At 53.0% G+C, this 21,464-nt stretch overlaps 8 protein-coding genes across 8 annotated transcripts; 6 read left to right on the top strand and 2 right to left on the bottom strand.

Annotated features, from left to right (window-relative positions):
- Positions 1 to 2,874: 2,874 nt before the first annotated feature.
- On the top strand, positions 2,875 to 3,021 carry CPAR01_03175 (uncharacterized protein; the record flags this gene model as incomplete). The annotated part of the gene is made up of 1 exon (XM_060487462.1): positions 2,875 to 3,021. The coding sequence occupies one exon, from the start codon at positions 2,875 to 2,877 to the stop codon at positions 3,019 to 3,021; it is 147 nt and encodes a 48-aa protein (XP_060354790.1).
- A 2,898-nt stretch (positions 3,022 to 5,919) lies between these two features.
- Positions 5,920 to 6,270, top strand: CPAR01_03174 (uncharacterized protein; the record flags this gene model as incomplete). The annotated part of the gene is made up of 1 exon (XM_060487461.1): positions 5,920 to 6,270. One exon carries the CDS (start codon positions 5,920 to 5,922, stop codon positions 6,268 to 6,270), a length of 351 nt encoding a protein of 116 aa, XP_060354789.1.
- Positions 6,271 to 7,446: 1,176 nt separating this feature from the next.
- Positions 7,447 to 7,740, bottom strand: CPAR01_03173 (uncharacterized protein; the record flags this gene model as incomplete). Its single annotated transcript, XM_060487460.1, has 1 exon — positions 7,447 to 7,740. A coding segment is annotated over one exon (294 nt), but the record flags the coding sequence as incomplete, so codon positions are not given.
- Positions 7,741 to 8,586: 846 nt separating this feature from the next.
- On the top strand, positions 8,587 to 9,257 carry CPAR01_03172 (uncharacterized protein; the record flags this gene model as incomplete). Its single annotated transcript, XM_060487459.1, has 4 exons — positions 8,587 to 8,730; positions 8,882 to 8,929; positions 9,022 to 9,049; positions 9,100 to 9,257. The coding sequence occupies 4 exons, from the start codon at positions 8,587 to 8,589 to the stop codon at positions 9,255 to 9,257; spliced, it is 378 nt and encodes a 125-aa protein (XP_060354787.1).
- Positions 9,258 to 11,405: 2,148 nt separating this feature from the next.
- CPAR01_03171 (uncharacterized protein) lies at positions 11,406 to 12,221 on the top strand (the record flags this gene model as incomplete). The annotated part of the gene is made up of 1 exon (XM_060487458.1): positions 11,406 to 12,221. The coding sequence occupies one exon, from the start codon at positions 11,406 to 11,408 to the stop codon at positions 12,219 to 12,221; it is 816 nt and encodes a 271-aa protein (XP_060354786.1).
- Positions 12,222 to 12,833: 612 nt separating this feature from the next.
- On the top strand, positions 12,834 to 13,448 carry CPAR01_03170 (uncharacterized protein; the record flags this gene model as incomplete). The annotated part of the gene is made up of 1 exon (XM_060487457.1): positions 12,834 to 13,448. The coding sequence occupies one exon, from the start codon at positions 12,834 to 12,836 to the stop codon at positions 13,446 to 13,448; it is 615 nt and encodes a 204-aa protein (XP_060354785.1).
- A 236-nt stretch (positions 13,449 to 13,684) lies between these two features.
- Positions 13,685 to 14,020, top strand: CPAR01_03169 (uncharacterized protein; the record flags this gene model as incomplete). Its single annotated transcript, XM_060487456.1, has 1 exon — positions 13,685 to 14,020. One exon carries the CDS (start codon positions 13,685 to 13,687, stop codon positions 14,018 to 14,020), a length of 336 nt encoding a protein of 111 aa, XP_060354784.1.
- A 6,061-nt stretch (positions 14,021 to 20,081) lies between these two features.
- CPAR01_03168 (uncharacterized protein) lies at positions 20,082 to 21,216 on the bottom strand (the record flags this gene model as incomplete). Its single annotated transcript, XM_060487455.1, has 3 exons — positions 20,082 to 20,233; positions 20,354 to 20,665; positions 21,180 to 21,216. The coding sequence occupies 3 exons, from the start codon at positions 21,214 to 21,216 to the stop codon at positions 20,082 to 20,084; spliced, it is 501 nt and encodes a 166-aa protein (XP_060354783.1).
- Positions 21,217 to 21,464: the final 248 nt, after the last annotated feature.

The raw sequence follows: 21,464 nt of genomic DNA, 5'->3' as shown, positions 1-21,464 counted from the left end.
TGACCACGATGGCCTCTGAGGAATGATGTTTCGTAGTCACCACAGCTTGAACTCGTTCATTTCAGAAAGCTTGAGATAAACGGTGCCACCCACCAGCTCCAAGGCTCACCGATTCAAAACGACCAGCAAGCAGTATTAAAGGAGAGCAACTGAGCCTCGTCACGTTCCGCTCTCGCTCACTCCCCACGAACCCCAAACCAATTGGTTCGGGAACCATTGTCCAACAATGCTCGATGGTCTTGTTATCCTGCCTTTAGTGATAAAGCTTAGTTGATGTTGAGAACCCCTGCATAGAGAATAATGTCTATTCCGCATCTCTATTCACGCTCCCGTTCGTTCGTATTCGTGTGAGCTATATGAGAGAGCGTAGGGGGGCAGGATGGACGTGGTTAATATGTCCTATGTTGTCGTTCATGCTCTCTCTTATATTCGTGAGTGTAAAGTAATGGAGCATAAGGGAAGGAAAGGATGGATGTAAGTGACTTATCCTATATTACCGTTTATGCTCCCGTCGTATTCGTGAGAACCAAGTAAAGGAGCGTGAGCGGGAATGAACACAGACTGCTTTGTTACATGTGCGGGTATGTTCACCCCTCTGATCTAGATTTGCTTTGGGAACTTATTGAGGTTACGCAGAGCCAATCCATCCAGAGGGGCTCGGGGTATGTAAATCAATAAGGTTGAAGACGCCGCAAGCCCTCGCTTAACGTGAGAAAATGCGTGTCGATCCGTAGTCTTCAAACATGTGAGACGTTCTCTCTGGCGATGTTTGACTCACATTTAGACCAAGTCGATGGGAATGATTCGTTCGTCACCGTTTATACGAAAGTCCACCGGACTTGTCTTGAAAATCAAGTTTAAGGCTTTGGGACTTAGACACGAAAGTACTCAACTCACATGTGAGAAAGAGGACAATGGAGCGCATGGAAGCTTTATCAAAGTAGATTCATATTGAGCAAATCATCTGAAGATTGCTTAGTTTGGATATATTTTATGCACTATGTGCGGAAAAAGCTCACCCTCTATTAAATTCTCTCAGTGATTTCCCTTCAATAGTGTACGCTGACATATACGTATTTCTTGAAATTAATACCTCAAGGTTATGTTGAGGTGTGTCTGGTCAAACTCAAAAGGAAAGAAAGAGATGCCCTGATAGGTAAGGTGTTCATATAGATCCCTAACATCGACACAACCAGGCCATCTCCCCCGCTCACTTGCTGCTATATTGCTGTTGTATAGCTGCTGACGTATTTTGTTCCCATACAAATGATCCAGTTAGACTGGTAAGCTCCATTATTCTCGGAAGCTGTCAGTACAGATTTGAAACCGTAAGATCAGGTCTCTGACTGCTGCTGCTGGTCTTATGTGCCCACTTATGTAGATGGCTCTAATTCTCTGTACTATTCGGCCCTGGGAGCACGGCTCTAGAATATTGGCTGTTGTAAATGAATAAAGGGGGAGGGACTGCGCTCCGTCTTCATAGGCTTTTCTTACGCATACAGCTGGGCTGTAAATTATTATCGTCTTTAACATATTGATTTGAAACGAGATTTCTATGGTCAGGAATTATCTGGACTAAGTTGTCGGTTGTGGGGCGCTCTGAGCCAGAGAATTTGGTGAAGATACAGCTCTACACTCTAAGTCTTCGGAGTCCCACTCGAAACCAACAACGTCACAACGGCGGCGGCCAGTTTCCAACCAATACCACCTTTCAACATCGCCGTAACCTAGCCAGCTGTCCCTCTCGGCCAAGACTACCTTCAGTCCCCCTTGGTGCAGGATATGTCTGCCACGAGCATCACGATGTACGAGCTAGAAGAAAGACTAAATGGGTACGGTAGGATTTGGTTCGTACCTGCCGAGGCGTACAGTTTCTAGTTTCCTGATGGAGCAGGGGATCGGCCAGGGGTTCCTCACTCTATACTCACGAATACGAACGGGCACAGAAATGACGATGCCGTGATAGATGATGCGAGCATGATGATCTTACATTCTGGACGGTCTCTTTTGTAGGAGGGTCCTCAAGACCAACTATGCTTTGTCACTAAAGGCAAGATAACAAGGCTCTTGAGCATCATTGGATAATGGTCTCTATCTCAGCTGATCTGGCGTGAAGCATGAGAATGAACGCGGAACAGAGGCCCGATCGTTCTTGCTTTTATCATCGTCATTTTGAGGGGGCAAGCAGCCGTTTGGTATCTCGGAAACACACCAATTTTCCGATTCCCATATCTCATGAAAATGGCCTTTGACGAAATGACCTGTTACCATTGCACATTACCAAGCCTTTTGGATCTAAAGCTATCCCAGGTTCGGTGATGCCTTTGTGCTCACGGATTCTATTGCTTGCCACAAAGCATCAGCAATCACTTAAAATGCATGATCAATGAGGTCTCCATATCACAAACACAGCAGCTGCTTTGATAATGGCCATATATGGTACAGTCTAGCTGACATCGTTATAAGAGGCAAATGACGATTTTGCTGGCTACTTGACCGCCGATTCAAGGAGGCATACACCACTGCCGGTAAACCGAGGATCATATCTCACTTCCACACCTATCATCTCCTAGCGATAACCGACGCTTCGCCGGCTCTGCAATAGAAATCCCGGACCTACCTTCACAATGGCCATCGGCCGAGATGCACAGGCACGGGCTTGGGGATGAGACGTTACACACAAAAGCATAAAAGCAGTAGTGTTCCCGACAACCAGGAACCACTGAACCAGAACACGAGACAAAAGTCGGCTAGCCTCGTGTACCAAAATAAGCAACGGGTACACCGCAGGGAGAGAGAGAGGGAGAGACCGGGGAGCCGGGCTGCTGTTCGGGTGCTTGACCTATCAAGAGACCAGCTTCGTGATGAAGAGGAATGTTTGCGAGGCTGCAGTTTGTTTACTTTCTTTCTTTCTTCTCTTCTTTGAATGTTATTTCCACGCTTTCGATGGACCTCTGCATTACTCCTTTGTCATTTTTTTCTTCTCTTGGACATTTAACCGCGGCCCTGGAGCCAGATTAGGTGCAAAGACATGGGGCGCTCTGAAGCAAGACGTCTCATATATCTAGAAAAAGAAAACATGATACCCGACATGGTCCTGGTCCAGGTTCGCGGAGCAGCCCCGAATCAGCACCCAACCCACATTCCCCATACTCAAACTCAAACCATAGGCCCTGGCAGCTGAGGCTCAGCTGAAAGCTCAGCCAAGCCAAAGGTCGAAGTCTATCCGGCCGGCCGCGAGAGACGTCTCGGGATAGACATCTCTTCTGTACACCACCTCAGGACGTGAATCTGAGACCGGTGGGCTTGGTCAAGAATATTTTCTTTAGATGGCAGACAACTTTGAGGTCATACAGCTTCCATCCCTTGCATCAAATGTGGACCCCCCGTCCGTCCCGTGGCGGTTCCCGGCGATCTCGAAACCGATGAAGAACAGCAACCATTCCGCAGCGACGTCCGACAGCGGGATCGCTCCCCGGCGTTGAAACGCAGTTCAGACGAGTCAAAATGGCTGGGGTGGGTTCGGGAACGCTTCATGAACCACGGCAGTTTGGGAACAACAAACGCTCGTCACATCATCCGTCTCTGAACTAAAATCAGAGCCGCATGGACTTGGACTGGGACCTGGAGTCACGGCAGTTTCATCGGCGCCGGGCTTGGTGAGAGGGAGCATATCTCCGGCCCACCGTCCTGAATGTGCACAAGCTCGCAGCAAAACCTCATTGCCGAGAAAAGACCACGGGCCCTGCATTGAATCCCGTCCGGCGTCCGCTCTTTTCTCTCATCAGTCATCCATTCCCGTCCCATGGATGGAAGTTTACGTCCACACCCCCCTTTGCTCAGATCCACATGCTTAGCAATTCTCGTGAATCTCCACGTGGGCGTGTGGCTGAAGCGATTTTCCAGCAAGCAGAGAATCTAGACCGCGAGCCCCACACGATTGGGCGAAAATCGCGAACCAACTGGCAACGAGAAGAATCACTTGCAGCATGTTCGAGATGGGAACAGAAAAAAAGGGCAGAAAAAAAGGGTTGAAAATTTCCCCCTAGTCAATATCCACCGTGACCAACAGATCCACAATCAGTCACCAATGTAAGCTACTAACGCCTGCCCGATGGAAAGCGGTCCGGGTCTAGTTGACGTCAAGAATACGTGGAAAATGCCTGTGAAGAGGGAAAGAGGGCAAGAAAATTTTCTCCATCCTAGCCTCTTGGATACCTGAAGTCCACTTGGTGTGAGGTTTTCCGTGATTGATCCACTAGTTCGATCCCGCGTAACCCAGATCCCAACGAACGAAAGAATGAAAAACTTCGTCGCGTGGCTCTGGTTGGGCGCCGTGGAGATGTGTGTGCCTGAAGGCTCCGACAATTGACAGCCATGAGCCCTGTCGCACAACAGCCCTGGCAGCCCACAACCTCTCACACGATGGCACCGTGGTTCATCAGGCTGAATGACAGGAGCAATGGAACACCGAGACGGCAAGCGAGGCTCCGCAAATGTGAAAATCAGGAGCGCAGGACCGCAGAACCCCTGTCTTCCACGCTAGAAGCACGCTAGAAGGTTATATGATTCCGCGCACGGTCCATATGCAGTGGGACTCCGCCAAATGGAAGGACGCTAGAAGGCCGGGAGAAGGCCGCGATGTGACAGGGGTGTTGCGTTTGAAGAGTTTGAGAGGCTCTAACCCCCTTCTTCTGGACATATCTCGTTCTTATTTCCGTGGAGGTGCAGTTCCTCCGCAAGGGGCATTCGAAAGAGCACCCTATTTCTGGATTGTCGTGCATATAGATATTAACCAGTGAGTCAGCACCAGTATCGAACTTCCATTGTCGATTAACCCCGACAGACGTACGAATAATCCAATGCAAGTCCGTACCCTGAGAAGATAACCCCGAAATGCCGGATCGAGTTGAACCCCAGCCATGAACGACGACATCGTGCAGCAATGCCGCATAGGAAGTCTGTAAACTGCAGGGCGTCTTCGGTGCAAACCGAGAAGAAAGACAAGAAAACTCTCGCAAGCCACACCCCCGTACGGTACCCGGGGCCTTGTCCCAACTGGAAACCCCCATCACGGCGACATTCCGGCCGCACATCGCCGAACCGATTTTGTCTACGTCCACGGGTATTCAAATCTGCACCGGGGCAGGCCGCGGAGGCTTGGGAGGCTTGTTAGCGCCGCTGCAGTTCGAAGCACGTCCAGCAGCCGTATAGGCAAAAGACTGCAAAGCCACAAAGCCTCGTCCGAGTCGCGTGGCACACACGCAGAAGCGGGAGCGTAGAACATGCCTCAGTAGTGCATACATACATGCCAAAGAGACATCCGGTATGTGCGTCCCTTTGACCAATGGGACGATATGGCTGCGGTGGCACAAGCCACGAGCGGTGAGCATAACAGCCTTGTGAGATGCAATACGGTAGAGTACCTTGGGTAAAGTAAGCAAGCACCGCCTCACGTCTCATAGGACATCTCCGTGTGCAACTTGGGGATTATGAAAGTATCTATCCGCCGTGTTCCCTGATTGGTGACTTGACGGCTCGCGGCGCCAGTTATTGGACACATGTAGACGGAGGATGCATGTCAGCGAGTGCGGAATCGGTATTGAGTGCTGCACAGCAAAAACCGACGCAGACACCCCGGCCGCATTCCGCGAGCGAGTCCGAGCTTTTTGCATACCCTCGCTCTCTTACGGGTATGGAGTACGATGTGTGGTACATAGGTACGGATTCTCTTCCGCATCGCACCCAGCCCTATCTGGTAGATAATCCAACCCTGCAGCTAGGGAATCGGCGAGTTGGCTGCTACGTTCCATTGCGTACGGCGGTGACGATGATGCGCTGCGCTGTGCTGTGCTGTGTTGTATTCTGCAAGAGGCTTACCAATGGAGATGCAGTGCAAATTGGCGATATCCAAATGCGATGAATTGCTGCTGCTGCTGCTGTAGGCAAAGTAAGCTGGCCTCAGATTCCCCCGAATCTCCATCAGCCTGTTCAAAAGACTTCCATCCATTTGTCACATTGTGGATTATCTCATCCGAGGCCTATCCGAACCAAGTCCTCCCCGCTTGCAGGGCTGCAGTTCTCAGTTCTCGCTTCTTCGGCGATTCCACGACGCTGACATATGGACGGAGCGGACTTGTGAGTATTGGGGGCGGTCTGATGATTTGTATGGAGTATACGCACAAAAGACCCCTGATCTCGTCATCCCGCGGCGTGGGAATAAGAGGATGGGAGTGTGTAGGTGATTATGAAGCAGGAGAGAGAGCATAGACCACTTGGCCATTACCGCGGAGTTGGGATTGGGAATCATGGGACTACAGAAGGAAAGAAGCTTTTAGCTCTATTCGGCATTTTCAGTCCAATCTCAATGACGCGAGAGCGTGGGAGTGAGGAGTGGGTGTGGGCGTAGGTTGGATCCCGTTCACGGGTTTCACTGATTACTGATGACTCTTTTACCTGTTCTACCTATCTGTAGACTCCCCGGTTGCACATCTCTCTCTCTCTCTCTCACGTGTGAGAGAGTTTTGGTTTGGCGGGGTCCAACGTGCTCCTCTACTCGCCGATCTAGGTGGCCGTCCGTCCGGCCGTCGGGGCCACGGCAACAAGTGAACCGTGCGGGTAGTTCGGAAGGGCTCGAAAGTATGGAACTCAAGGGTCTTGGAGAAGTCCAGAACAGAAAACAGTCACGCTTCATCAGACGGCCGCTTTTCAAAGATGCCGAACTCCCCTCCCCCTCTCACTGTGTCTTTCTCCCGTTATCCTCCGCATTAAATCCGGATTCATCGTCAAAGCTCTCTTCCGCTCACTTATCTTCGGACGACACGGGACCGTTTTTTCTGGGAACCCCCCCCACGTCTTTATTGTTTCCCCCGTTCCCAACGGAGGGAGTCGGGAGGATTGAAGGTAGGAGAGATTGAATACCGGTAGACACCGGAATAGAACCGTCAGTGCTTTTCGTCCCGTCTACGAAAAGCATTAGGAATCGCTACGGGTTACGGTACGGCCCACGCGAGTTTACGAAGGATTTCGTTACACAAGGCCGTGTAGCCGTAGACGCCCGTATTCCGCCGTACTCGTCCCAATCCGGGATTTTGTGCAGATCGTGGGGTTTGGTACGGTAGCCTGTAGGTTAGGCACTCCGTACCACGGAGTAAGCTTGGAAGCTTTCCGCCAGGCACAGCCGGCCCCCAAATCCCGCAACACTGGGATTGGAAGCCGGAAGAATGTCGAGAAGTCGATGATCACGCGCGCACGCAAAAGGGAAGTTTTCGGGCGAGCTGTCTTGATCCCACCCCCCTCCGCTTGCTGGGTAACTTGTGAGAGCTCCTTGCGAAGTTTGGCCCGGGCTTCATGTACGCGTGTGTAACCCTAGAACCGATGGTCCCATCTCACGCGAGACTGAGGGTAGCTACGTAGGGCAGGCCCAATCGAGGGGTTGTGTCTCTGTCAAACGGCCTCGCGATTGGATGGACCAATCTCACGGGTTAGAACTTGAACGGCGAAAGCGAAAGAGAAGAAGTACTGTGGTGGTGGTGGAAAAAGGTTACGGGGCATGCATGCAGCAAGCCACGCTCTCGATGATGCCGTGGGTTCTGATCTGACCTGGACAGACCACATCCTCGTCTCCCCCGCGTCCACGTATTGGCGTATAGGCGCAGACTGGTTGTAGACAGGTAGTCGTATGTAGGCAGACTGAATGGCAGACTTGGGACCGAGCCACTGGCAGGACGGAGTAGAGTACCTAGAGTCGATGGCTCATCTCGACTCAAAGCGGAGCGGAGCACGGCGATTTCGACCGACCGACCGCTATGGGTACCCGGGAACGAGAGAGAGAGGGAGAGGAGGGGTGTGTAAGCATTGCGTTTTGTGGCTTGAAGACCGCTAAACCCTGCCATTCGCGTCGTGCCCCCAGGACATTCAGATCTGCCCGGATGACTGATGAGTCGATGACCAAAGATGAGCCATAATACCTGATTTGCACCGTCAACCTGTGGCTGTTCGCTGTCAAAGTGTGAGCGTAATCTTTTAGAGTTGTCTGCCCCCTTCAGTTTGACATTCGCTCCGTGCCCCGATTCACGGTGCCTAAACGTCTCCGACGCTTTCCCCCCAATCTTTCTCGGGCGCGTCTAATGCCCAGAAGGCGGCCCTTTGTCTTTTCTGTATGGGCAAAGTCGGAGGGAAGCTTCGGCGGAGTGGGTTTCTCCCTATGGTTTCATCACTTGACACCTTCCAGAGATCTCCCCCGGGCGGTGCGGGCTTCGTGATTCCCGGGTCATCATCGTCACCGTCCTTGCTTTTTCCCTCCCTCATTTTTGCTGGACCATGGTCCCCGTGGAAACAGGAACAAAGTCGGCGATGCGCAAATACTTGTTCCTGATACTTGATTGATATTTTCATTCTGTAGATCGAAACAGATCAATTCGAGCCCGATGAGCAAATTTGATCAAGCGTTTTGGACTCTATTGGGCAATTTGGGTATCTAGACAAAAAAGTTTCAAGCCCGGCCGATCAGGCTTTTCGTCCAAAGTCTGCTGCGGTGGCCCCCGTTCGAATGAACCCCGTCGCCCGGGGCAATAGTTCTTCGCGATGGTCCGGGCTGTGAGGTTAGAGCACCGTACCTTGCTTTCAGGCTCCGACTCATCATGGGCCTTTCCGGGTCCTGTGGCTGGGCTGCCCGCGTCTCCCCAAGACGTGGACTCCAGGCACCGACCGCAAGGTACTTTGTGTAAGGTACGGACAGAAATGTTTAAGCAAAAGTTATGCCGAGAGCGAAGGGCGTTATGCCTAACCCGGCCAAGTAAGAGCAAAAGTAAGAGCACCGTAATGTAATACGTGTAAAACAGGTAGGTACGGAATAGGGCGCAATGAGACTCTGCTACGTTGCTCTCTTTCCCTCTCTTTCGCGTCAAGGCTCAGCCCTACAAAACGAGTGTGTGGCTCGGGGCCATTCGTAAATCCGTACGGATCTACTCCGTGTATCCGTACAGATGGGATTCGTACTTTCGTACTCTCTCTGCGTAGCGCCTCAGCTCGCAAGGGCCTGTGATTGGTGCGTGTCCGCGAAGGCAGTCAGCTGGCCAGCATCTAATCTCTCCGCAGATGTTTATCCCCCGTCGTCTGGCCCCCGGTTCGCAAGCTCGCACTGCTCGCACTCGCAGGAGGACGTGGACGGAGCCGACGGCGGAGGAGGCGGTGCAGCAGCAGCAGCAGCGACCAGGGGATTCGTACCAAGCTGTGCTGTGCTTCGCTGTGCTTAACCCCCGCGCGCATTCGCACAATTCGCGGCCGTACTGTAATCCCTTGTCTCGGCGCCGTAAACTGTAAGGCCTGGCGATCGACCGGGGTGAGGGTGAGGTGTTGAGGTAGCAACGGCTCTCGGCGCAGTACTTTTAGGCTTCCCATTTTTGTCCATTCTCTCACCCCAGGTGATCCGTTACGGAGAGTACAGAATGCCGGGGGTACGGAGTACTGTGAACTGTCATTATCCCAAAGGGGGTGAACGGGAGCAACATCAGATCAGGTCCCCCTTCAGCCTTGGCCCTGGGGTATTACATTTGGCAATTGTGACAATCAAGGGGAATTGGAAATTCTTGGGATGGCACCTTGGGACGGGGTTAAGCAAAACATACCCCCGTCGTGAGTGAGCTGGAATCCCGCTATTGACATTATGAGGCCCGTTCCCTTTTTTTCTTTCTATTCTCGCTTGCTGGCCTCAGCTTGTCGCAGATTGCGCGCATGGTGCGAGTTACAGAATATAGGAAATGAGCCATCATCCCTTTTTTTTTCTGAGAGAGTGTGTAATTATGGTTGTAAGGCAGGCAGCCGGGGTTATGGTAATTGGTAAGGCGCGCGTGCGACTGCGGCCGAGAGCCAAGACCAGCAAGCGAACCATAAGCATAACCTGCGCGTGCGTTCACGATGATACAGCGTGTCAGATTGGAAATTGAGGCAGACGAGACGAAGCTAGCTAGCGAGGAAGAGATGACGCGCCTGACGGACAGGGTGAAAGGGCGTAGACGCCGGGGCAGCGGTGGGTGGTAGGTAGAGTAAGGTTGGTGATTAATCCAACTGCTGGTCGGTGCGGAGTTATGGGAGTTATGCCTAATTCCTGTCTCCGTTTTGGTGATGATGAATACAAAGTCACTTTTGTACGAGGAGAGGGGATGAGATGAGACGAGACTAGCGGGAGTGCGTGCTTTGCTGGAGAAGTCTAGTGGCCGATTCTGATGGAAGACCTGGATTGATTGATTGATTACAGAGAAAAGCGAGCACAGGCTGACAAACGTGGACGCTTATCCCATCAGGACGCGAGGTACCTAGCGACCTGACGAATAAGCAGCGATGCTCCGTACCCAAGCAGCAATAGGTAGCAAGGTACGGGTAGAAGGTTACGGATCTTCGGGGTACGTACTCAGTCCGCGATGAGTCGTCGTGTTGTTTCCGCCGAGTGCGTCAGACCCTCGAGAACCTCGCAGCGAGTCTACGCAGTAGGCAGGACTTTGGTTCTTCTGGGCGCCCTTTGGTAGCGTGGTAAGGTCGTCGACGACGACAACGACGACAACAACCGGATTAGCGTCTTGGGTTTGCTAGTGACGGGCAACCGTACACTTACGCCGTACCGACCGGCGGCAGCGTAGGTAAGCTCCAAAAGTCCGAACACCACCCGCAGCCCGCAGCGACAAATGCCCAGCTGGCGGAGGCTCGGGAAGCACCCTCGGCCTTGCTGATGACAAACGCCGCCCAAAGTCCACGATGGAGGAACGGGCTACCGTGGTACGGAGCTTAGAGAAGCCCCCACTTTCTGCAGGCACAGCGAAAGACTCATCGCTTTCATAATTTTTTCTGCTTAGGAAGGTTCGCACTTCGCACCTCGCAATCGCGCAAAACTCCCGCCCACACCCCACCCCACCCTCTCACACCCCCGATGGGTCATCCACCCCCTGCACCTGCACACCCTTCGCTCTCACACCCCTCCCCTTGTCACCGCTCCTCCCTCACTTTTCTTCTCTCCGAGCCCGACAAGTCCAGGTCAGCCAGCACAGCGGAGCAACCTGAGTTAAAAGAAATGTGTTTCCCCTTCCCAACCAGATCTAGAGAAATCCCATCATCCAGCCTCAGCTTCAACAGACCCAAGACACAAGATCGATACTAACTCCTCTCAAGAAGAAACATCTTCCAACCTGACCTATTATATAACCATCATCGACCTTGCCTCTTTGCCATCTCATCTCGCCGCCTCATCTGGTATACTCCAAAATAACCAGATTACCAAAGCATCATCACAGACCAAGCCAACTAGCCCAGGCATCCCTGCCCCACTGCATCTTGCACCCCCCGATCTCGCTTTGAGTCATACCAGCCAAAATCGCGACATATCAGTCACCATTGGTGCACAGTCATACAAAATGTCGACAACTACCACAACTTCCACCTTCACTGCTCCTCACACACAACAACCTCTCCGCCTTGCCGTCCAGAAGAAGAAGATGAGCATCACCCAGACTTACTACCTCGCCCACAAGGCCCGGGCCAAGCTCTCCTCCGAGGCTGCCCGCGCCGACCACGACCTCCGCCTCCTCGTCGGCCACGCAAACCTCCTCGACTCCCTGATGCTTGAGCTCGCCGACGCCGAGCGGGAACAAGAGAGCTGGTTCAACCAGTCCGTCCGCGGTGCCACCAAGACCGAGTCCGCTCCCGCTGCCACCAAGGACCGTCACATCCAATGGGCCGACTCCATCGCCGAGGACTCGGAGGACCTCTACGAGGATGACTCCTCCGACTCGGACGACTCTTCCGTCTCCTCTGACGACGACTACGAGGAGGACGACATTGAGATGGCCGACACCGTCTCCCTTCGCCGCATGCCCTCCGCCGCTCCCGCTTCCCCGAGAACATCCACTATCGAGGTCTCGGAAGACTACGACATGGAGGAGGACGACCTCGAGGAGGACTACGCACAGCTCGAGCTCGTCCGCACACCATCCCACTCCAGCTCCAGCTCACCACCAGAGCTCGAGCACGAGCACGACTCTGACATCTCAGATGACGAGTCGATGCCCCCGTCACCGCCAAACGCAGTGCTCACCTTCAACGAGAAGGAGGCCAAGGAAGAGATCTCTCAACAACAATCACAACAGGGCGATGGTACCTTCTACTCGGAAGGCTACTACCTGCCGGCCCGCAACCCAGCAAGGCTCGTGTCTGCCATCTCAGTGTACTAAGTCTACACTCGAGAACCACACACTACCTTGTAACATGATCTCTTCTTTGGCTTTTTACATCAGCGAGCGTTTGCATATATTACGGCGTTTATCATTTGTCACCGATACCAAACTACAACGGCATGGGTCACGAATTATTTGGACTACAAAACGACAGCAATGTCTTCTCAACTCTTCTCTCTCATCTTATTTTTCCTATATGTCGCAATGAGAAAGCATAGGGTGCCTATTTGGAGGACCCTGATGGATAATGGAATCGGGACTTTTTTTTCTTTTCTTCAGCTGTCTTTCCGCTCCCGGGCTACAGTCCGCGGTTGAGTGGTACCAGCACAATGTGTTACAGAAACCAGATAGATAGCCGCTTAGGGGGTCAAACAGTGCCCTATTCAAAAGCGAAGCATCAAACAATCAATTGAAAAATCAATCAAATCAAACCCCCCTGTCCTCTGCAATACTGTGAATACTCTCTTGGTACGAGGACTTGGAGCAAACCAACGAAAGAGGTAAGTCACGATTGCATCATCATTGCTTCTTCATTCGCCTCATGTCGGGGCGAAAAGTAGGAGTGTTGGATGAAACTTGCGCGCTGACCGAGTCATTTAGGCAGACCACATGATTCAGCAAAGACCTGCCCGTTACAATGCGCCGCTGCGCGTTACGACGACTCCAAACCGCGCACCTCACAAAAATCGGCTTTTTTTTGGCCTATGCCTATGCCTATGCCTACGGAGTACTTGCATAGGTACGCCTACCATCTTCGCCCAGGTACTCGAAGAGGATTGGCGGATGCGCCCTGCGATCTCGGCAGATCGGCGTCGCTCAACCTCCGGTCTTTCCAACAGCTGCTCAGGTGCCCGCCCGCCAACCCCTCGCTCGCTCACTCGCTTACCTCACCCTTCGAAGCCGAGCTGCCTGCCTTGCGCAGCTGCGCTTGGTGCTGCCTGCCAGCCTGCCACGAACGAACGGGGGTTACAAAGCAAATTCCACGACGACGACCGATTTCCGCGCCCCGACATTTTAACGACACGCCCCCCTGCCTTCCGTCTAGTCATCTTTCAGGACAGTCACCGTCTCACAGATTACCGTGGTTCACTAACGCCGCCGTTTCGTGGACGAATCACGAGGGGTTTCCTCATGGCATTCGGGTTTTGGCGGTGTGTTTTAACCCCCCTACCGCCGTACAGTACTTTTTTTTTTTTTTTTTTGACCGCAAAGAGACGGAATTAATAATTAGGCTGCCTGGAGGTTAAGCCCGTGGTTTAATGGTGCAGGTGAAGAGCAAACAGCGAAAAAGCCGACGCCAGCGATTCGAATTATTCATCACATTTTCCCCCGCCGTCGCACCCGAAGCGACTTGCACAAAAGAATGTCACCGAGGATGTTACGGATAGTCGCCGACGAGTCAAATGTCACGATGCTTCATTTTCCATCTGAGTTTTACGGATGAACGCCGCTGGTGAACGATGAACGGCGACGATAATCTGATTGGGACTGGTCTGATGGATATTCAATTGGAACCGAAAAGAAAAACGATTGCGAGGCAAGCATGGCGCAGCTGGGACTTTGGGAAAATCCAAGAGGCAGAAAAAAATGGAAGACGACGCCAAAAAAACGATTACGACGATACGAAGCCGACATCAGCCACCAGCCTGCGAAAAAAAAAAAGGCGTGTAAGGTGTGGCATCCCGCGTACACAATTACGGTATGCTGGGGGGAGGGGTGTGCAACGCGGCCGCGACAGCGAATGCGAGTCACCGAGGCCAAAAAAAATGGAAGACTGTCATCAGCACAGGGCGTGAGCGTGCGGACGGACGAATCCCGTCCGACTGGAGACGGCGAACCCAAAGGAGATAAGCCCCAGGGCCTCCCCCCCCCCCAGAGGAACCGACGGAGAAGACAACCTCCCGCAATTGCCCTGCCAGAAATCCGCTGGACGGGCGACAGAACTGTTCCCTCGGGGCCCGAACGTGGAGATACGTGGTGCGCATAGGGGCCCGAGCGCGTCCCTTTTTCGAGGCCGAGGCCACCGTCATCCCACGCTGACATAAGGCACCGCGAGCAGCACCGAAAGACCCGACGGGAGATCTGAGCTGCCAGATTTTTTAAGATTGGCAGATCAAAAGGCAAGATGGAAATGGCACCACAATTGGGCTTGGCTTGTGAAAGTCTTTGATGAGGGTCGCCCGGGGGGTCCTTGACCACCGTACTGTTACGGCTTCGTCGGCGACCGGCCTGTTTGCTGGGCATCCATCCCCTTTGCCATTTCCACGATGCAGATGCGCCAAGTATCCTCCAGAACCAAATGTTCGAATCTCAACACGGTACTATGCAGGAAATAATAGGACTGGAAACTGGAAGCGACGAGACCACGAAGAGGGGTGTGTGTCTTTTGCCTGCCGCCGTTTGAAATGATTCATCCGGTCTATCCATCCGGTCTCCAGACATACGCCGGCAACCACCATCAGGCCTCCAGCGTCCGACTTCGCTGGCACGCGGATCGGCAGGTTCACGATTGAGCCGACACGGCCGGCGATAAGGAAGAAGGTGTGACTCGTGAGAGACACGCACGCCGACGGGACGGCTTAACGGTAGTGTTGGTGGTGTTGGGTGGTAGGTGGTGCACTCTGCCGATCCAGTTTTTTTCCCGCCCGCCCGTCGGAAGCTTTGGCCGAACCGGCAGCGTCGGCGGGAGTCAGGTAGGTAGCTAACGGCAGGCACATCGGCATGCAGTCAGTCACTACGCGTGCAGTCGAATCCATTTTTTTTGATCGCCAGTCTCGGCTGTGGAAAGCCTAATTCGGAAGTGCGTGGGAGTAAAGGTAAGGCGAAGTAGGTACGGATAACGTAGAACTCGAGTGCGACGAGACAGCGGACACGCTTGTTTCTGTTTCACTCGCGTTGTTCTTCCCGATCGAGGACGTTTGAATCCCGCGGGTTAGGTTGGGTTTCGTGAGGGGGTGGTACGGATATCGCGACAAACGACGCCAGCGGATATGCACCTGTGAGTTGGATTGCAGATTTTACAGGACTATCTAGATTGTAGGTGCCCCGACTCGAGTCAATACCAAAAGTCTCGGCAAGATTCCGTGTTTTCTCGGTGTATGGAGTGGAATGGATGGAAAAATAATCGAATTGCACCATGTGAAAGTAGCGTACCGGCCTAGATGTCTAGGTCTGACAAACACCCACCCGTCCGTCGCACTTGGCGGCGGTGCGGGAGTCCCACGATGGTGTATTTACTTGACCGCCTCCCGTTCGGGTACGAAGCACGAAGTAATATGCTGTTCCTTTATCAACCCCGCGGGGGGTTGACTTTACCTAGTCTACCCTACCTGCGGGTGAGAGAAAGGGAGGGGGCCTCAACACGGTAGGCAGCATGGGAAAGTGAAAAAAAAAACCACAAACCCAAAGGTAAGGCAGGGCGGTGAAGCCTTGAAAGGGTTCGGGTTCCTGGACGGATTTTGGGGCGACGGGCCCTAGACAGGTTTTACAAGCATTATGGGAAATTGGCCCCAACCTCTTTGCTGGGCTCTCGAGGTTCGTGACTGGATGGACTGGGGGTTTACCTCTTTCCTTATTTCTTGGAGAGCAAGGCGAAGGGAAGAATGTCAAAGCGGTGCCTGAGTACCTACCTGGACAAGGTGCGTACAGGTTGAATGAGCGATTGACAAGTTTGACACCTCATCTCATCAACCCCCAGTAGAGAATGAGACAAAGACACGCTGGCGAGCAGGGCTTCATTCGACGAGGATTGATATCAATCACTGGGGCCTGAAAGTCCTGCGGGCGTGGGGTTTTTTCGGTTCAGGGCGCGAGGAGGGGGCCAGACTCAGAATGAAGGGCTGCAATCTGGAGTCCTGGACCCTATCTGCCTTGCTTGTCCTGCTTGCGTCTCCCCCCGTCGATCATTTGAGGCTGTAGGCGAGGGTGGAGAGCAGGGAAGGGAGTTTACCCTCGACAAAGTGTCAATTGTGCACAATGGCATATCCGTAGATCGAGTGTCCTTCTGTCTCGCCTCGCGCACGCAATCGCGTCTGTCTACTCCGCAGTGTACGGATGGATCGCGTGATGACGACCTGTGATTATCGATTTCAATCACGTCGATACTCTGGAACATGAGGGGTGCGGCCCGCACGTGGGGAATGCTGAGGTCACGATGGCGAATTTTGAGAAGGGCGATCTGATCTTCCATGCTTGGGAATCACCTGGTCTTATCGATAAGCTAGATCAGATAAGAGGAAGATTGGATTGTGTGTGTGCGGATGGAAGGTACTACGGCCACGGCGTCCGAAGGCTGGGCAAGATCTTCACGCGCGCACGTAATCATATCATTCCTACGGATACTCCATGTATCCGCAAACTCCACGGCTCTTGGTCGCGGACTTGCGGGTTGTGCCTTTTTCTAGGGTTCATGATCTGCTTGATAAGGGGGATCTAAGGTAGTGACAATTTGGATCCGCTGAATTACGCTGTGCAGTGGGAACGTAGGAAAATCCAAGGTCCAGAATTTCCAAGATCAACTCGTTCTGTGGATAATGGGAAAAGGTCTCGACTCTCTTCGCAAGAGTACGCAGTAAAGATTGCCAGTGAGTGCTCGCTTGAAAGTTGGACGACTGGACGAGGTGTTCGCCCGCATCTGTGCCCGCACCGCGAGGATCCATCGTTCTCTAACATACCGCCGCTCCACGACATATCCCACCCCCGTCTCCGCCGGGGTGCGGTGGATGGATGATTTCGGGCGGGCGGCGGTGCGGAAGGGGGAAGGGGAGTGCAGCCAGCCCAGAGCCTGTGACTGCGAGTCCTTCGGCACGGCGGGGCATCTTTACGCAGAATGGTGGAGTTGTTCTTCCCTCAAGGCAAGGGGTCAGAATGAGAAATTTGTGCAAGGAGATCGTGAGCATTCGATCGTGACTATTGACTGATGAGTCGTCGATGCTCCTCGATGAAAGATGGGAAATTCCAATGTGGTCAAGGGAAGCGAGGCTGTCCGCTCCCCACACCACTCGGAGTTTTTGAGTCACTCACCGTGGCCGGCCCTGAAATTTCGCGATGGTGGCCTTGTATTGGATTGGATTCGTGCTGCCTGCGCCGCCGCATCTTTCTTCTCCCTCCGCTTACCTATCCCCACCGCCGCTCTGCCAGTGCCAGGTGCAGATGGGTGATTGCTTGGCATTGGAGTTAATCTCACTTTGTAATCCCTAAGTCCAGAACCTGGCGGGGGTCCATCTCTCCCCTTGGACGGCTGGAGCCCGGGGGCCGAGAAGTATGGGTCTTTCCTACCTTATCCGCTTTGTGCATAAAGGGGTGTGGTTTTAGCATATAGCAAATGGGCCTCAAACTGTGCAAAGCCGTGGGGGCTGATATCGTAAGCCGAAGCCGAATTATTCATCAGTCATCCAGGTGCCCAGCACTACTTGTATGTACTAACTCCGTTCCTGCCACGGCTGCCAAGGATTCTCCCACACTTTGTCCGAGCGTCCGATGACTGGTTCGAGCAAAAAAGGACTGTTGGCTTGGAAATCAGAGACAGAATTTGACATGCATACACCCACCCCCCTCCCCCCTCTCTGCCTTTCGAAACGTGAGGAAATGCAAGCAGCGGGCCGCACCTGTCTGTTGCGAAGATCCGCAGAACGTGCTGGATTTGTGTTTGTTGGTCGCGGCCGAGTTCACTGGGGCGGATTTGTCAGTTCGTGCGACTACCTTTCCGGGCTGCCAAGCATCATCTGTCCGTTATTGACAGCTAGACTGTTAGACTATCATCTGAATCAGAATCGCTTGAGCCCAAGAGAGTCTACGGTCTGAGGGGCCACAAGAGCTTCATCGGTCATGTCCCTAGAAATATGTATCTTCAAACGGGGGAGATGTCGCATTCTGAAGCAAAACAGTAGTGCGTGGCTCGCTGCGCCATGCTCCAGGTGCCCACTTCACCCGAGGAATCTCTTGAGATCAATCCCACTTCCGCCCTCGGCACCGAAGGGCGGCCATCTCCACAACCGTCAAGGCCGTCCGGATCACGAGACACGTTTACCTTTCGGCTACCCAGGCCAGCGGTTCACGCAATGAGCACACTGTCTCTCTCCGTCGGGAGGAAACAAGAGTTGGCCCGTGAACCCGGGTTCCTGACATTGGTTTGCGTCTGCATGTCTCTCTCGGAAACGAAACGGTCTGCCCTGGAAGAAAGTCAAGTGCGTACCCGTACACCAGTCATCTGATGAGTTCCAGAGTCAAGGTTGGTCGTCTCAAGCAGAGACTGGTGTGTCCGATGAGACGAGTTGATGGATGGATGGGTGGTACCGGGACGCGGTTACAGATACCGCCTGACTGGATGAACGTGACCGTGCCTTTTGACGACCTGACTTGCATCCCATGATGGCGTAGCTCACACTCTACCTATGGCTGTAAACCTCACCATCTTACCACCTCTATCCAGATACAGCGTATCCGTACTCTGCATTCATACTCCGAACATCACAAAGACCACTACAGGTTCGTGCAGTAAAGGCGTGCGCCGCGTTGTCGCACTCGCTCTTAACCCCGCGTGGGGTGCGCAATAGACAAAGCGCGGGCTCATAGAGGGGAACTCTCGGCGCGGAGCGGAGTTCGCAGACCTGTGCAACCCCGACGACCGCACAGAAGAGACAAACCTACGTAGTACACCCAGAGGGTGATCCGCCAGACAAGCTCCATCCCAAGGCCATCAGTTTTCCGCCCTACCATCCGCTTACCTCAGCTCACCCTAGCTTCGTTCTAATTACCTGGTAGGCTTGGGTTTGAGGCAGAGAAAGCAGAAGCATTACGGATACCGTAAAGTGTAAAACCCGCGGGTTTGAGAGCGGCACAAGGAACCCGGCTCTTCGGGGAGAAGCCAAAGTCCGGGACACCCCATGGACCCATATTTTAGACGTTCACCACCAAGATGAGCGCCCCTTCCCGCGGGTCCCGTTTTTTGGACCCCTAAAAGTGATGAAGTCATTAGAGCTTTAGAGGCGTTGATCCTCTTACTTGGGTTTGACGAGAGATGATTCCAACGGGAGGTGGATCGGACGGCGGGCTAGATTCATTCCACGTTTTGGGACGCGGTTGTCCGGCATCAAAGGTGGTTGTTTTCCCATCCCTTCCGGCGCCGGGGCGGGAGTGATGCTGTCATGATTTGCGGTGGTGAGGCGAAAGGGTGATCGGCGAGGTGGTGTGTACCAGTTTGGTGCGTGGTGTATCCCTACGGGGAGGACGTTGGGATCGGGACCACGGATCGCCGAGTTGCTTCCTCGATGAACGGCGAAGAGACTTGACGTAACTTCTTTCGCCCGATGAGCTTTAGGATCCAAGGCTCCGGGACCCGTCTCGACAGGGTCGTCAGGGTCCTTTTCAAGAAGGGTTTCCGTCATCCCGTTTACTCGGCCGAGTGGTCTTTGGCCGAGACTATGTTTCGCTGGTGAGAGATCGTCAAGCCTGTCGTGGCAGTTGATAGTGTTCAACTACAGCTTCAGCCACCGGCACCAGCCTCGCTCCTTCTCACCTCTGTGTCTTTGTAAGCCTTCTAGCTCCTCCCACCCGCGGGTGAACCATTCACCTTCGCTAAACCTTACTTATACCCCCTCAGCGTCGTTTCCTATCACCAGCTCAGGGGCGCCCGTTTACGGTTGGCGGGTCAGATCAAAACTGCGTGCGAGGTAGTGAAATGGTGGAATAACCTGATACTCCAACGAAATCAGAGTACGGGTTAACTGAGGTTCGCCCTGTTCGATTCCGGGCAGGGGCCCGAATTGTGAGGTCAACATTGCCTCTCCTTCCTTGCTTTTCCTTTTTGTAATTGAATTATCTGTCATCAGGGCGATGATTAGTCTCCCATGTATCCCCTTAGTCCTTACCACCAGCCAGGCCAATGACTTCATTAGGAGTAGATAACTTGGGTCCGGTTGTACGACAATCGGTTCTTATAGCCTGCTTGTCTGCGAGCATGAAACCGGCGGAGAAGAGAGCCTCAACTATCGCACTTCCTAAACCGGAGCCTATATGCCGTTGTAAAGTTTCTAGTATATTCAATATATCCTTTCCCTTATATCCCCTTCCCTGAATAGTTACTAGTTTCTATTTGAAGATTAGCATTTTGCCCTGAATCAAAGTCGTACCCTCATTCAAGTCCAAAGTAGTAGTCACGTTGGATACGAGAGGTTGATTAAGATGCGTACCACCGTTGGCAACCTCCACATCGGTCCCAAACCGATCCGTCACCGTGTTAGTAAAGCAGAAGCTATACGCCTTCAAACACACGGATCGGAACCTGCTGTATCCGAGGGCCCAAGGTTCTAGTTTATACATCGTGATGCTCGTGACGGACTTCTCCTGCGTCGAAGGGGGGCCAGAGGTGGTCCACTTCAAGGCGCACAGCTGGCTAGGATACGGGGGCGCTGAAGAGTAGTGATGGCTAGACTTGGCCGCCGCTGTTGTGACTTTGTCAGTTGTGGTCAGGAATTTATCGAGAATAGTTGGTATGGGTGTAGTGTTAGCCTATCGGGCCCCGACCTTAGAGGTCTGGCCGTTCCTGTATGTTGCGTCGGTCCGTGTGAGCTCATCATTCAGCAGTACCTTGCTCCAGTCATATTGGGACTGGCCCTCACTGCTGATGGTGTTTGGATTCAGTGAGGTAAGATATCTGGGATCGGGAGCTCCTTAGATAGTGACTTGCAGCTCCAGCTGATACTACACTTTCGGGATAGACGAGGACGAATGCCTGACTCCGATACTCTCATCACTGAGAGATGCGATACATCAGCCATCTCACATGTTAAGCTTAATCGAATCATATGACCATTCAGCTTATGCTCCAATCATAGACTAGGAACATCTCGACAGCCCAGTCCGACAAATACGCGCGAGCTATGGTGTCTGTCTCACAGCACCTTGTAGCTGGCATTTCCCCGACGCCACGTCTCCCTATGTGGGAACTCAACTTACACGTTGCGCCCAGCTGGACGAAGAGAGAAAAAGCCATGCTGAATTCTTCTCGGCTGGAGGCGGTATCTCAAAGTGTTCCCCATGTAAACATTACCAATGGTTGAGTCATGAATAGTATGCTCGACCGATCTCTATGTAAATCTAATAGGCACGTCATCATCTCGTTGGTCATGACTACCACGAGTGAAGAAGGCCACCATCACAACCTCTGTAAATCGGTCATGCGATTGCAGATCACACATGCCAACTGCCGAGGGAAACGAAAGTCACTCGGCAAACGAATAA

This window comes from Colletotrichum paranaense, assembly GCF_030867605.1.
Source record: "Colletotrichum paranaense strain IMI 384185 chromosome Unknown Scaffold_2.1, whole genome shotgun sequence".
Classification (NCBI taxonomy): domain Eukaryota; kingdom Fungi; phylum Ascomycota; class Sordariomycetes; order Glomerellales; family Glomerellaceae; genus Colletotrichum; species Colletotrichum paranaense.
The sequence above is the reverse complement of the archived record's forward strand: the minus strand, read 5'-3'. Positions and strand labels throughout refer to the sequence as shown.